The sequence below is a fragment of the Lathamus discolor genome, chromosome 3 (assembly GCF_037157495.1).
Source record: "Lathamus discolor isolate bLatDis1 chromosome 3, bLatDis1.hap1, whole genome shotgun sequence".
NCBI lineage: Eukaryota > Metazoa > Chordata > Aves > Psittaciformes > Psittacidae > Lathamus > Lathamus discolor.
In genome coordinates, this window is record NC_088886.1 from 20,872,349 (window position 1) to 20,888,330 (window position 15,982).

The following is a 15,982-nucleotide window of genomic DNA, read 5'->3' on the forward strand; positions in this document are numbered from 1 at the left end:
CACCGCCATTCCTGCTGCTGAGTCTCCAAGGCTGTCTTCAGTTTCTCGTGCTGGTAATGTAAGAAGAGGAGCCATGCTCTCAAGTCCACGATCAGAGCACAGCACAGGGGTTCAGCTTGGGCAAGAGACCTCACCTTCATTAGTCACCAGCATGAATTAACCAGCATCAGCTGGGATGAGCAGAAGCTCAAGTCAAACTGAAGGAAAGGACAAGCCTGTAAGTTGCCTGTCGCTAGTTTTCCCTGTCAAGGTTACAGGTGTGACTATTTTTACACCCAGAGTAGCAGCCAGACCTTTTTTTTTTCCTTTTCCCTAACAGGAATCTCAACCCCAAAGACAAGAGGAGAGACCGATCCACGCACCTCCTGCCTCTGCCCTCCTTTATGTCTCCACCGGTGGCTGGGAGTGCAAGTGCTCCCTGTGATGATGTGCAGGAGTCTGGGCACCAAAACAGCCACCTTGAGATAGCACAGCCGGCAGCCAGCACCGGAATGCTCCTTGCAGATGTACTCCCACCCTCCTCACTGTCCCGGGCATCTCCGAAAAACGCAGAGCCGAGGGAGGCGCAGCGTGATTTCGGCACCATTGCTTTCTGAACAAAGGTTACATAAATGAACGCTGCCGGACACTCCAAACGTGGAGTAACGCGGAGCAAACGGGCAGGAATCTCGGCGAACAGAGCGGCAGGGGGAGCTCCAGCCTGCCTGTGGACAGGAGCGAGGGGAAACCAGAGAAAAACAACCTCCCCCAGATCCTGTTCCGCACTAGCTGCCATGTCAGTGAGTAAATATGTGACTAAGCCCAATTAAATGTTTAGTCTGAGGCCAGCAGATGATAGCGGTAGAGATGGTGCTTTTCTCTGTGTTATCGGACTGACTCTGACAGCCGCGGGTGCGTTTGCGGTGCTGAGCTGTTCCCAGGCCCCCAAAGACGGTTCGCAGTTCATAGAAAGCTCCTTATAAAAATGTCACTGCTGTGGTAATTCGGTAATTCCAGTTTGGTTATTGTCTCCAACATTTCAGCTGCATTTTCGAGTGTGGGGGCTGAGTCCTGCTGCCTGGCCTCTTTTAACGGGCAGCTCTGTTGCGGTTTGTCAGACTGGGGGGGTGGGGGTGGGTTTTTGTGAGTTTGGTTTGTTGATGTTGTCTTTTTTTCTTTGTTTTTTTTTTTTTTTTTTTTAAAAAAGGGAAACAGTGTTTTTAAAAGTTAGTGCTAAAGGGGCAGGGGATCATAGGTCCCCAGGGTTGAGTAAATGAGTCTGCAGAAAGAATCAGTTCTTCAAACCAGCACACTTTAAGCAGACATAAAGAATTTACCAATGAAAATTGTGGACTAAGTATGTATTTAATAACTCCCTCATGTTGTTGCAGAGGCTCCTCCTTTGAAGAGCTCAGTGGGGTTTTGAACAGAGGGTAACTCTTACCCTATGCAAAAACTTTTTTAAACAGAAGTTTTACATGTATTTTTAACCCAAGCTGCACACTCTATTTTTCCAGTTTTAAAAGAACTCCAAAAACTTTAACCAGGCAAATGTAGAGCAAACGAAACTAAATAAAGCAAGTCTAGACTTAAAATTTGATCAGAAACATACGGGAACTCTTCAAGCATTTGCCTTTTGAGAAGGGCTATCGCTCCCCACACAGAGTCCACAAAATATGCTTTCAGTAAAGCATGGCTGTAATTACCCCGGGAGGCCCCGCTCAAAGAAGATGGCTTCTCTTCTCGGAGCGCAGCTAACCTACTTATAAATAAAAAGCTTTTATTTCCACTTCATTTTACATTCTTGTGTGCTTGTGACCACCAGAGAACACTTGTGGAAGGCATGCATATAACTGTATTTTACAATATATCCTATAGATCTGAAATTGTAAACAAAACCCCATTATTCTCTCCGTTTTCCATGATCTTGGTTTCCCTATAATGCAGCCCTGTCGGAGTACCCTGATACACAACATCGTCTTTGCAGAATTTAATGAGAAAATAGTTAAACAAAATCCTAAGCAGCTTTAAGTCTGGCTGCAGACATATTTTATTTTAAGTGACAATACAAATGTAGGTGTGATGCTTACAATAAAAGATAAAAAGAGTGACTTCAGGTGAGGATTAAATGTAGTTTCTTGTTTAGGTGACTATTTAGAGACATTAGGTAGCTGGTTCTTGCAATAGTTGGAATGCCTTACTTTATTTTTATACAGTTTTCTCTGTTTCAGTAACATCCTCAGACCCCAGGCAGCCTAGCTTTTACTTTTCCTGATTCTTAGATCAATCTGTCTAACTTTATATGGTAACTAACTCCATCATTCTCTGGATTTGGAAGAAAATCCATGCCAGAAATGAAACTACCATAGCCATCATGGTTGAAGAGTAGAGGCAAAACATCGGGTTTAGGCCTGATTAGTTAGTCTATAGTCTTCATACTTCATACTTCAAACCCTTTCTGGCCTACTGCAGATGTAGCGTGGCTACTTTGGAGTCTCATAAACATCAACTCAGGAGAAAGCATCTTGAATGGAAGTGGGAAAACTGAGAGAAGGAAAGGCACTTAATACTAGTGACACAGGTTATACAAAAGTAGGAAACGCAGAAAAAGGATGATATTAAAGAGTTGGCTTAAACTATGACAAGAGTAAAGCAGGAATCACAGCCAAGAGTCAGGAGGAGATGATGATTATGGGAGAAATGAGAAACAGCACTCAGTGGTAATGAAAGGAAAAAGCTGTTGGGAAATATGTCTGAGATGGTCCCTTACGCCAAAATAATGGTCCAAGAGAGTGAATATATCTCAGTTTTGTTTCCTTACTGAAAAATGTCATTCTGTTAAACATAAAATGTTTCTAGTAAGCATGCCCACAGGATTACTATCGGCAGGTAAGTCAGGAACAGAAGCACTGAGGCACACAGCACAGTATTTGAGGATGCATGCCAGTTCTGAAATAGCTCTCTGGCAGAACACATACGGAGGATCAGGCTCTACAAATGCATAGAGGGTGTACTGTGACTGTACTGCCAGATACTTGCACAGCTATACATACAGCTGAACCTGACTATTTCAACTGACCCAGCTGCACAATACTCTTTGTCAGTGGAAGAATTTTTGTGTTAAGTGTAAGCAAGTTAAAATTACTAGTTTATAGTGTTTATCTGATATTTATTTAAGTGAAAAAACCAAGAAAGTAAGAGTGAATGGGAAGAATGTGTCCTTCCACTAGCCACCACTACACTGCAGCAACAGAAATCTCCATTAATTCAAATGCTAACACTGTTCAAAAGCATTAGGGTTATGCAGGTTCTACTATGCGTGATTTAATTTAATACAGATAATCCTTTCAGAGGCAAAGAGGTCCAAAATACGATGCTCCACTAGATTAATTTAGTATTTGCAAGTTGAGCTAGGTTTTCTATATGACCATCATAAACTGATGTCTATCACACACACAAATACGCGTGTATTTTTATGTGGGTGTTGCATTTTTGAATTAGTCATGTCAGGGAATTAATGTGCCATATGTAAACCTCAGCTTAAATAAACAAAAAAAATAATTCAATGGAGCGACCAAGAAAGACTGTTATTCTTAACAAACCGTGTGTTCTTGTTTGCCCTTCAGCAGGGAATGTGTGAAGTAGACAAGCATGCAGCACATTAGTGGAGGACTGTCCCAGCCTTTCAGAAAACCTAGGTCAGGATGGCTAAGAGAATCAAAACTGCCTGGGGAAGAAGAGAGAGTCAGGAGTGCTGTGTGATACATTCAGAATGCTGCTCTACCTTCTTCTGTCCACAGAAGATGACAACAGAAGTGCCACAAAATCAGCAAGAGGAACACCTAATCTTTACGTAGTAGCTCAAGTCTTACGTACTCAACAGTTTAGCAGTATAGTTCAGAATCAATGTGAACCATGTAGCCTGTCTTTGAACACATCTACTTCTGACCACTCCGTTTTTCCTTCCTACTCACCTTTGACCTTCTTCTGTCTTTTTGTCTCTCTCCTCTTTACTTACCTTGGTGCAAAAAAAGGGAGGAAACATCCTGGTTGTCACCTCCAGCTGGAGCTGTACCTGTTCCTGTCCAGGATGACAACTAACATGATTATCAGTATCATAGTTCTTAGTGTAGCCATTGAGTGTCCTCATTCACTAATGATCCAATACAGCTTGCAGGGGACAGGAGAGTTTCAAGGAGATCTTTTCAAGATGCCTGCAGGTTCAGGAAGTTCAAATCATCACATCTGCTTTCCCTGTATTTACTGTCATATGTTTTCTAGCATAAGGAAGGCTAGAAATCCACTGTTCTGCCCACTTTTTCAGACAAGGCAAGAAATTGCTCACTAAACACCCTTGCTCTAATCCTGCATAGCCTTCATGACAACTTTTATTAAACTACTCTGTTATGAGAGTAAATAATTACTGGGGACAAAACACATCTTTAAGTACCTATATTTGTGGCAAACAACATTTGCTATTGTTTGACTCTCCTTTCCTTTTTCAAGTTGAGAGACACTAAAAATAAATACCACTTCCTTCTACTAACGGTATCTGGGGAGAGAATAGATTAAGAAAATAAACAAAAAAAAACCCAACCCTTTTGCTGAAAACACCTAACAGAATAAATTACTTTTTCAGTTTACTAGCTGGCAGTGCCAAAGCAGGCGTCCAGTGTGTTGGAGGACTGCACTCACATCATCATCTTTATCCCAGAACTGCCTTTTTCAGTTCTTTTGGTTCTTCTTTTTCTGTCCAACTCTCTCTCTCACACATCATTTTTACTTTAAATGGGACTGGTCTTCACTTAAGAGTAATAAAGACTTGTTTCTCAGCCTGGTCCTCTTTGCTGAACTTTGAAAGTAACTTGCAACGGTTTGAATCAAACAGATCTCTTCTAGTTCAGCTCATTTGTAAAAACTGTGGGGTTTTTTGTTTTGTTTTGTTTTGGGTTTTGTTTGTTTTTAATAAGGCAGAAGAAAGTAGCTCAGGAACAATACTAAAGACAATCAAAACTTGTATTGAGATGCAATAAATGAGATCAGACCTAAACTCCATGTAGAACAAGTGACTCTTCAGATACCTTTGTTCAACTGTCAAATTGTACTGCCCATCAGAAAATTCCTAGAGGGAGAACTTGCTTCTGGCTGATGAAAGGAGATGCTGATGGGAGTTAGAGGCAGTGGCAGCAGAGGTAGTACTTAGGCTGCAGTGTCTGACATCTCATGAACTTTGTTTTACTTCATCTTCCAGACAGTCATTTGGAGATGAGGTATATGAAGGAAGGCAGTGAACAAAATCCTAATGACAGTCTGGAAGAAAGCCATCCTTTTAGGGGCAGCAATCAGGGGAGCTCCTGAAGCAGAAGTGGAGACCCTCCTATCACAGCCTTACAGTTCAGACAGCTGAAGAATCAGTTCTGTGCAAATGCTGTTCCCAATTTCTTGTAAGATTGGTATTGCAGAATTATAATGAAACCGTGAGAGTTGTATTGTGGTATTTCATATGTTTTTAAAACCTGCTGTAACCTGCTTTTTGACCCATCCCTCCAGTATTCATCCTCATTCAGAATGCTGCTTCTTTCATGGCTTCTGTTAGGACTGAAGCTGCAAGATGACGCCCGGTAAGATGACCAGTATCCTTCATCTGGTTATGGCTATCCTAAGTAGTGTAGCTAGTGTTTCTAATGGTTGTCACAGCCACAGACACCAGGCTGCTGTTACGAAAGACTGCCAAATAGTGCATTTTGTGGTTTGAAAACTGTTTGAAAAACTTTAAAAGAAGACATAAATGCAAGGAGCAGGAGACAGATTTAGAAAGGTGGCAGGGAAAGAATAACTTGGAAAGAAACCAAGACAAGACAGTGAGAAGGAAAGGAAGGAATAAATGGGGAAGGGAGACAAATGTACTGAACAGGAAACCAAGTGAAGGGAGAAGGTGAAAGAGGAAGCAAACTGTATGGTCAAGAAAGGGACAGCGAGGGAAGGGCAGAAAAAAGGGAAAACAAAACAGTGCTAAAGGAGCCAATGGAAGAGGGGAAAAAGCAGAGCTCCTTTCTAAAAGATAAGGGAAAATAAATGGAGTCTCCCACTTGAAGCAGCCAGCAGCAAAAGGATGTGGGTGTGCATTTCAAAAAGAAATGTAAGTTTGACTGGTTAAAAATTACACAGGGGTGTCTTCCCCCAGAGGAGAAATCACAGAAAAAATAACTGATATTTTGGTAAGTCATGTGATTTTGGGTCCTTGGACAGGCAGGGTTGAAAACGTACTGACTATGGAAGAGTGGTATCCCCTACTGTGATGGGCTCTGGCTTTGCATCACCCCTGCAGCTCTATATTATTTTGGTCACAGACATGAAATGCAGAATTAAGTTAGTTATTCTTTGGCTTTCCTTTTCCCCTGAAATTCAGCAAGATTTTGAAATCCCTCCAGCTAACGCTCTTGCCTCTTTGCATGAAACACTCCTAATTGCTGATTATACTTTTTGAATATAACCTTTACTGAACATCCATTCAAAGAAGACAGATGGATGCTGCTGCTGGACAGAGCTGTGCTTTTCTACTTCGGTGTTCAGATTGAGATCATCCAACTCGGCATGCAGATGCTTTAAGGTGGCCACTTGCTCATCCTGCCAGAAGAGTTTGATGCAATGGCTATTTAATTATTATTTATATTCCATTAAAAGATTTAGTTATAAGCTTTTAAGTCTGCAAGGTCAAACTTACAGAAGAGAAGAGATTCCCAAGCTAAGGCAGGATAACCCTTCTGGCCTTGTATGTCTATGCACTATGACAGATTTTAATTAGAGGATCACATGCAATTTTGCAAAGGATCCCCTTATCGTTCAGTGCACAGGGTTAGGCATTACATAACATTTTCCAAAGAACTCTAATCCATAAAAATCCATCACAGAAAACTTATTTAGTGTTGATATTTGGCAATTAGAGAGCTGAGTACAGAGCTTGTGGACTAGAAAATGTCAGGCAGTGATGCTTTCTGCAGCGCTTCTAACTTTGGAAAATTCTGACTGTAATTACCACCAAGTGTAAGTACTTTTTTGTGCTGGGTTGGCAGAAATATGTAATGATGGCTTACAACACAGATTCGTTACAAACACAACAGGTCATGTAATTAGCCTCACTGGCATAATAAAACATAGCTGCATAGCAGCCATCAGCCCCTTCCACGCTGGCTGGCTCTGGATTGAAGTAAACTGTAGGGTGAATATGGGACTGTTCATGAACAGCTCATGAATTCTCTCCCCACTGCCTGCCTCACATGCGAAGACCACTCTCAGACCCCAGGGACAGAGCACCAGCATGGCTGAGGGTGAGACACAGGTGCTTAGGAGCATTTATGTTCCTGCCTGCTTGAGTGGATGTTCCAGCCCTTTAAAGACCCCTATTTAATCCATCCCAGGATTCCACATCGTGTGAGGATATCTATGTTTTAATGACAAAGTGAGTAATAGTCTCCAGTGCTTTGTTGGGAAAGCCTGCATGAATGCACAGTATCATTGCAGAGCAGGACACAGAAAATGGGAGCATCCTCCCACCCCCGCTAACACCATGGGCTCTGCTGCCAGGAGAGAAACATTTCCAATTCAATTGTTTTCTTTGTGGCAAAGCTGAGATTCTCATTCAGGACATTTAAAAGCCATAAATCAAAGCATCCACAGTAGAACTAAAATTGGTCAAGACCATAGAATCATTTAGGTGGGAAAAGACCTTTAAGACCATCAAGTCCAACTGCTAACCTAGCACTGCAAAGTCCACCACAATATAAGCCAATATATTAACTGCAAAAGTTATTTAAGAGAACAAAAACTGTCAATTAAGATAATGTAAAATTAAAGGTAGCAACACTGTTTAGAGATAATGTGTCTTATGAAAGTCTAATACTTAATTATGGAAAATTAAATAAGCATGAAAATTACAATTGAACAGTATTCCCCTCTGATACATTCACAGAACTGAGTACTAAAAAGGATCTTATTAATCCATGGAAATGATATATAGGTCAACTTCAAACAAACAAACAAACAAAAAATCCAAACCAAACAGAAAGAACAGAAGGCCAAATCTTAATTTAAATACACATTCAGGCATTTGCATCAGCAAAAATCGAGCTTTCCAAACAGGCAGGCAAACATTCATCATGGTAAGCTAAAGTGGCTCTAGCGCCTGCTTAAAGCCATCTTACCGAAGCGAGTGCACAGCTGCATTTTCTTTCAAAATACTACTGCAGCCTTTTAAGAGAGAGGGGGAATAATCTAAATCCTGGCAGCAGGGAATATTTTACAAATCATATATGCTTTGGCATCAAGCCCTTAAAGCCAGGGGCCTTTACTCACAGGCTTTGCTGGGAGAGATCCACTCACCTCAAGTGGGATTAATTAAAAGAGGCATGTATCATGCAAATAGTTTCTGTTTCCTCACAGAAGTATTCAGAGCACATAACCCAAAACAGCTTTAGCATCAGAGCGAAGCAAGGAAGAAAATTATTTCCTGCTCCCCTAACCATTTTCCTTTCCTTGTACAGTAAGCAAGAAACAATGAGAAAATGCCGAGAGCTCACCAATTCTTTACAATTCTTTTGATTAAATGCTAATGGAATTGAGGAACAAAAAGGATTTGTTTAAAGGCAGGATGTATCCCACTATAAGGTGCCCAATTCTCCAAATCAGACATGTGCTTAGCCCCTCGCTGGAAAAGGCCAGTCCAAGTTTTACTCCTGAACATGATCTTTTTATCTTAAGGCAGAACAGGAAAAAATAGAAAGCTCATATTTCTTCCGCACGTCAGGATTTTCAGCTCCACATGACAGTGATGGGGGCTGCAATAAAAAGCTAGATGAACTTTAAAAATACAACTGTCTTCTCAGGAAGTTAAACTATTTCCCTAGATATGAGAGATCTGACACTTCAAGGATCATTGCAGAAAATGGTGCTACAGCAGTCAGAGCATAGAGCCCCAATTCAAAAAAAAGTCACAGAGAAAGCTCAGGTTTCCTGAAGAACTCTTCCTCAGAACTGTTTTTTTCTTTTTCCTTTTTAATATCTCAGACCCATTTTCTGACTCAATTTCCTATGATCCTGCAAAGGCTGTTATTAAAACCAGACCAAGCGTAGCAGAAATTCCAGGGCTCAAAAGAAACATTTAACAGGCACAGGAGCCGGCCACACTGTCCCCCTCAGGTGATTTCCCCTGCAGCCCCTTCCCTGGGATTTCCTCTCTTGGAGTTTAGTCAGCAGGAGAAACCTGAAGTTTCAGCAAAACGGCAAACCCTTCCTTCGTTCTTAAGCAGCTGAGATTTTTTTATGCCTGAAGCTTTCATAGCTGCAAAAAAGAGAACTAGGATCCACTCCAGAAGATGTGTATTGCAGATATTTTTTCCACAAAAATGTCAAGCAGTCATACATTCAATCATATATCCAGCTACAGCAGTTTAAAAACACTGACCTCCATTACCAGCCACTGCTTTGCATGCCACCAGTGGCAGTCCCAAACAGTTGTTTTCAGGCTGCTTACCCAAGAGCATTTTGTGAGCTAGAAGATGCCTTTCTGGTCTCCATCCCACCTATCACTTTAGCTTCAGAAGATTATCCCAAGACATGCTCTTGGCAAACCAGCTCAGGAAGGCATTGTTCATGCAAAATTACAGCCAGGCAGGACAAAGGAGACATGCTCATTTGCAAGGCAGGTGAGACAAACCAAGGGAGCTATGGTTCTCTCCAGTAGTACAACTGACAAAACACTGGACCTCATTTTCTGTATCTGGTCTGTGATCTATCCTGTGATGGCACAGGGGAAACACCGGTGCCAGTGCCCTTCAGCTCAGTCTGAGACTCTCCCAACAGGGGGATGCTGCTTGGACTTCTTCCCTTCCAGTGCAAAGTTTAGTACCCAGAAGTGCAATTCTAGGTTTCTCCCCAGCAATCCTACTGCAAGCTGTTGGATATCCACTAAGATCAAAGAGTGTGTTTTGTGCAACAGTGGCCTTTTCGTAGCAAATATATAAAAATACTTCATGTGTTTGGTATACCTGATTTATTTATTGTTCATATTATAAAGAGAAATTACATTAAAACCACTGAGCCTCAAATTTAAGTTACTGATAACTACAACAGATCTCACCTATTTAAAAGAAAGTTTTTCTCAAAGGGTCCTCATCTCATTTACCATTTCTAAAACGGAAAATGTGCACATTTTGTTTCTATTTAACTGGCTTTTTTTTTTTTTTTAACTGTGACTAATTTTAATGTAACAGTTGATTTATTAAAAATGGAGAAAATTCTTTGTTCCATCATTGCCTATTCTGTCCATGCCTTACCAAAGCCCTCAGAAACAGGCTTTCACATATATATGCGTGTGTGTGTATATATGTATGTATGCATGTATACATATGTGTATTATGTCATTGTGAAAATAAATATTAAGCACATTTCATTTATAAAAAGCAGTTACTGCCACACAAAATTATAAAATATGCAAAGCCACTTTTAAAAGTACTGATAAACACAAAGCCCTGGGAGGAAAAGGAAATGATGTGGTTATGAAAATCCTATTCCTTAACTACTTGGTTAGTACCATATGATCTACACTGTTAGACAGCTATGGACTGCTTTCAACTGGCTGTAAATTACTTGCCTGGTGGAATAAGAATCAGATTCCTATCAGTTTGTTCCACAGTCCTACAAGGACTGTTCTTGTTCTCTCCCAGAAAAGCCATTACCTCCTCTGGTGAACACTCAGAATGGTAGAAGTGAGTTGTTGTACCGCTGCCATTCTTCTGGCGGAGTGGTAGGTGACCTCTCCCTGTGTGAACCCCTACGTGGGTATGATACAAACAGAACAGGGGCTCTTAATATAACAAACTCTAGTGTCTTCAAACTGACTGATGGGAATTTCTTTTTTTTTCCTCCTTCAAGAAAAAACTTAATCTCTTGAAAAAAAAAAATCATATTTGTGCTAAAAATTGTTTCCTCAAAATGCCTTTGTCTCCTTGCAGGGAATACCCAATTTTGCTTTCTTGTAAGACTTGCTCAACAAACAATGCTCAACTTTCCAATGCAATGCAGAATCTGTCTGTTATGCTAGAGCGAGAGAACCATGCCCACCACCAGGAAGATTACATATCTTACCTTGGGACACTGGGAGGAGCCCGAGTTGGTCGAGAAGGAACCTGGGGAGGTCCTCCAAGAGCATCACCACCACTTGGAAACTGAGGCAATGGTCCTGGGCGGAACGGGACTGGGGGAGCCCCTGACTGAGGGCCTGGAGATGGGATTGCAGGAGCAGGTCCTCGGCCAGATAAAGGTCTGGTTGGGGGGTTGCTTAATGTAGGTCTCCTCTGAGTTGAGGGACTTGGAGGAGGTGATCTAGTGAAATACCAGAAATTTTAAAAGTTCACTAAGGTAATGGGGTTTTTTGTTTGGTTGATTGTTCTGATTTTTTTTAAATTATTTTAATAAGCCTTTTTTATGCCTACGACAGTTCTTTATCTTGGCATTTTCCTTTGTTGTCAGTGACAGAGCATCACATACGTTTTAAGTCTCACACCTTTCCCATAAACAGCATGCTTTACAGCAGTCAGAAATAAACATGAGCAAAGAATCATAGAATCATAGAACAGTTAGGGTTGGAAAGGACCTTAAGATCATCTAGTTCCAACCCCCCTGCCATGGGCAGGGCACCTCACACTAAACCATGATACCCAAGGCTCTGCTCAGCCTGGCCTTGAACACTGCCAGGGATGGAGCATTCACAGTTTCCCTGGGCAAGCAAATGTAATGGATTTTAATATTAGAGTTCCAATCATGTTAAGTGGATTTTCTAGGACATGGAACCAGAGCTTGCAAGAAGAAGCTCTGTGGATGCGTAACTGGGGTGACAAGCGGTTGCTATCTGAAGCATCAGACAAACTATAAATCCACAGGATGGTCTTCTACAAGGCAAATATTCTGTCTGTTTTCACATACATATCCATAGATATGTATATGTGGGAAAATTATTTATTTTCTCTCACAAATGTGATTAAAGACTGCAGGAGTATGTGTCCAAAATGCCGGCAATGTCTGCTGGTCCTAAATTTCATTGCAATACAGATTTAAGGATCCTTACCTGCGGGCCTGCTGAAGCCAAGAGTCATCTACAGGAGGGGGTGCAGGGGTTGAGACAGTGCTAGTGCTAATATCACCAATGATTGCTAAGGCTTCCTTTAGTGCTTGGTACATGCGGAGCATTTCGTCTCGCCTCTGTGCCTGTTCAGCCGACTCCTCCATTAGAGTGTTTTGGTCCTCAGAAGAGTACAAGTGAGCCAGGAGCTCTGCGTTGATAAATTCTTTTACCTATTTCGTCAGACAAAAAAAAAAAACAACAACCCACCAAACAAATAAATAAAACAAAAACAACAAAAAAAGCCAAACCCTATTAAAAATATAATACTGAACAAATAAAGTGTGAGATCCATGAAACCAGGAGACATACCTCCATTTAATCAGTTTCTTCTGCTACCTTACAACAATTCTACCGGTCATGCAGTTTTTGTTAGGTCAGATCAGGGACTAAAATACGCCAAACCTCAGATGGTGCAGCAGCCTGAGGTCTAGCTGTGGCCCAGGGAAAGGCGGGTATGTGCAGCTGGCAGAGCCTCTGGAAGAGGATGGACTGGACCTTTTAGCAGCTGCCTGCACCCAGATGAGCTTAACGCAATTAGGAGGCTGTATTCTGAGACAACGACTCACACGTGAGGATATGATGGCTTTGCGCAGTCACTTCACAAGGCACTGCGGCCTGGTTTTTTGTAACTATCTTTGAAACACTGAACATGGTGGGAGTTAACACTGGTCTACCTCTCGATGGTGACACATGTTTACAGTTCATTTCAGACAGGCTTCCCAACAGTGCCTAGGAGTCAGCTGGCATTTTGGTCCAATTTTAAATGGCTGAGAGGTAAATAGCAGCCATCTATGATTGGCAACACCATCAGATACTAAATTCCCCTGGGAATGGGAGTTTTCAGGCTTTATAACATCCCTGTCAATTAGTTTCTTAGCAACAATTTGCCCTACTGTAGAGGGTGTCTTTCATCTACAACAACTTTGTCAGATTATAAATATCCCATCCACATGCATTCAGACTGAAGGGAGAAGTCTCCAAGTAATCTAATTTACTATATTGATTTTCTGCTATGCTCTCCTGGTTATGGAAACCTGGGCCACATTAAGAGAGATAAAAAGCTAGAGGTACTCTGATTGAGTAAGACTGTGGTAAATATACCAACTGCTGACCTACTAAATCCTTGCATTTGAGACTTTCATTGCTGTTCTGATCTATTTCTCATCTGGCTTTTTACTCTATAAAGCTTCTTTGAGCTGGAGATACTAACGATAATCCATTCCCAAGATCCTGATTATATAAACCTGAGCTCTGTTTGCCCATGTTTGTGCTAGTTCAGCAACACAGATTTAAATCCTGACAGTTAGACTAAAGCAGTGTTTGTGTTCAGACAAGGTCAATAAGAGCAGTCAGACTGTGTGGGCATGGGACCCTTTATGGTCACCTAGCATGAAAAGAGGGCCAGGACAGAATTTACAGGGAACTAAAACCATATTGCTTGGGCTTGGCTGTCATTTCCCATTCATGTATGACAGGAGATGCACAAATTCTTAACAAAGCCTGCAAAAATTTTCCATGAGTCTCATGCTGTTTTCCAGTAGATGGTACTGATCAAGAGCCAGAGTACACTACTTTCCTCATGATTGCCAAAAACTCCACATTAAAAACAGATATCATAGTTAAACAGCATCACATTCTACTTGATGAAACGAGCATTTTAATGGCATCACTTCAAAAAAAGAAGTCCTAAAATTAGATTAAGGCCAGAGCTGATTGTAAAAGCATTGTTAAACCACAAGTATCTGTTTGAAAAAAATCAGCCTGTGACAATTATCATGAGAGATTCCTGTCTGCCACTAGCAGGAACACTTGTGGAAGGGGAAGACTGCTGTGTTAAGTATGGTTCTTGGATCAACCTCTTGCCTTCTGCAAGCAGATGCACTGTACTAGACAGAGGAAGATCTTCCATAATAGCTACTTACTCTATTGTCTCCAGCTTGGAAAAGGAAGGGAAAGTGACACTTACTCACGCCTTTGCTCCTTTCTAGAAAACACACTCACAGGAATGGTTTAAAACATTTGCCTTTGCAGACATCAGACATGCAGTCAAAGCCAAACCATAGCAAGCATCTGAGACGCTAATGCCACAAAGCCAGCCCTGTCACACTGAAGTGGGGTAAGGTGGGCTTGCAGCTTCATTCTTCAGTGGACAGGCTACAACATATATCACTGCCTCAAATGCAAACAGAACCCATTCCTTAACCTTAAGTTTGGCAGTAGCAAGTACTTGGGAGTTTTTCTACTCAGCTGAGATTGATATCAGCACTGCTTACGGAGTATAATACACTGTCTGCTGTAAGACCACCCCTCATGAATAATCTGCAATACCTAGGCACCATGAAATACAAATTCTGAAATGTGTGTTTTGTTTGTGCATGTTTGAGCTGCTAATGGTAACTCAATGCAGTTCTGTGTGGTAAATGTATTTTCTTTTAAGGTAATCAACATCCACCCTAAGGGAAGAATAATGGATGCATTTGAAATACAACAATTTAGGCTTAGGCCTCAAAATATGCTTAGGGACAGCATCTAATTATTTTCTGTACACTGAGTTTGAATCTGATACTTCCCTGGAATTATAAGTGCTCATTTACAGGCCCACAAAGTGGAAAGGAAGTTCTAGCAGGACTTGGGAGGTTACAATTGTCATGGAAACAAACTCCTTGGGATCAGTTTCTTTCCAGAGTTTTGGAGGCAACATGATGGGGCAGCAGAAAGTTCAGAATATGCTCATTAAGGGGGAAAAAGGGGGAGAGAGGAAGGGTGTTTTTACTTAGCTCCTGGTGGATGGGTTGGACTTCTGAAAACTCCAAGGAACACACACACAACTTAACAGGACCCACTTACTGTCACAGCTCCATTGCTTTCCAGGTCTTTGTCCAGCCTTTTGGCATGGCTCAGCAGACTTAATTCAACCATTTCTTTCTCTTTTTAATCGTGCTGATTTTTAAAAAAATTGATATTTAGCGGTTGTAAAATACGGTATTTTACTGCCTATGCTGCACAGAATGTGTGCGCTCATGCTTCTCGTGTCACTCTTCACAGACTTTTAAAATGTTCTGGTTCTTTGCCACAAATTTAAATTCTAGGATTGAGGTGCAAATCTTAGCTCACTTGCAAGCCCAAACACAGCTATGGACTATGAGGTCAACTGAAAGGTGGATGAAATTTTAAGTCAGTTGGTTTTGTGTGCCATGGTCAGCCAGCATGGCAGACTTTACCGGTGTAACTAGCAATATTCTGCTTCTGAGTAGAGCACACTCTTCAGAGACCCTTAAACTATTCCATATGAGGAGGTGAGTGGCAGAAAATTTAGTGTAAACTTTCAAAAGGAACTACTTGCCAAACTGCAGTTTATGAAATACAAGCTAAAACCAAGCCCTTTCAAAAGGCACTGGAGTTGTGCTAAGTCAAAGCAGCAAGTTGCTAGTTGTGATCTGGAAAGAGCAGAGAGAACACGAACACCCTATAAAGTCTATAGCATGGCTGATTTCAGGAAACAAAGGGCACTTCCGTTGTTCCCATGCTCTTTTGTAAAAATTCACCCACAAGTAGAGCATTATTTAGAGCCTGACTGCCCTAAACCTAAAGAATTTAATAGAATATCTCTTGCCCTCATGCAAAAATTCTGCTTTTAGTATATGTACCAGGAAATCCCATTGAATTTCAAGTCCAAGCACCTAGCACTTTAAGTACAACACAAATTCCACAAGGCTAATGAAATCCATCAGATGAAGGCTAGAGATGGCTCTGAGTCGAGAGGAAATGCTACTTTTCAACCAGATTTGCTGTATAGTATATTGTAATTGTAAAGACTGATTGGTT

The 15,982-nt window shown here is 41.3% G+C and overlaps 1 protein-coding gene and 1 long non-coding RNA gene across 6 annotated transcripts in view; one reads left to right on the forward strand and one right to left on the reverse strand.

Annotated features, from left to right (window-relative positions):
* Positions 1–15,982, reverse strand: part of DNM3 (dynamin 3) — a 187,710-nt gene that overhangs the window by 8,848 nt on the left and 162,880 nt on the right. For all 4 annotated transcript variants that reach the window (XM_065673955.1, XM_065673956.1, XM_065673954.1 and 1 more), the window contains 2 exons: positions 12,101–12,327; positions 11,122–11,358 (listed from right to left, as the gene is read on the reverse strand). In XM_065673955.1, coding sequence (XP_065530027.1) covers positions 11,122–11,358; positions 12,101–12,327 — 464 coding nt within the window. The remainder of the gene's footprint in view (positions 1–11,121; positions 11,359–12,100; positions 12,328–15,982) is intronic.
* Positions 629–6,698, forward strand: LOC136011726 (uncharacterized). Of its 2 annotated transcripts, none has more exons than XR_010611447.1 (3): positions 629–779; positions 5,530–5,612; positions 6,497–6,698. It is a non-coding gene; the product is annotated as an uncharacterized LOC136011726 (long non-coding RNA). The 2 variants fall into 2 exon arrangements; XR_010611448.1 differs by having other exon boundaries at positions 629–775.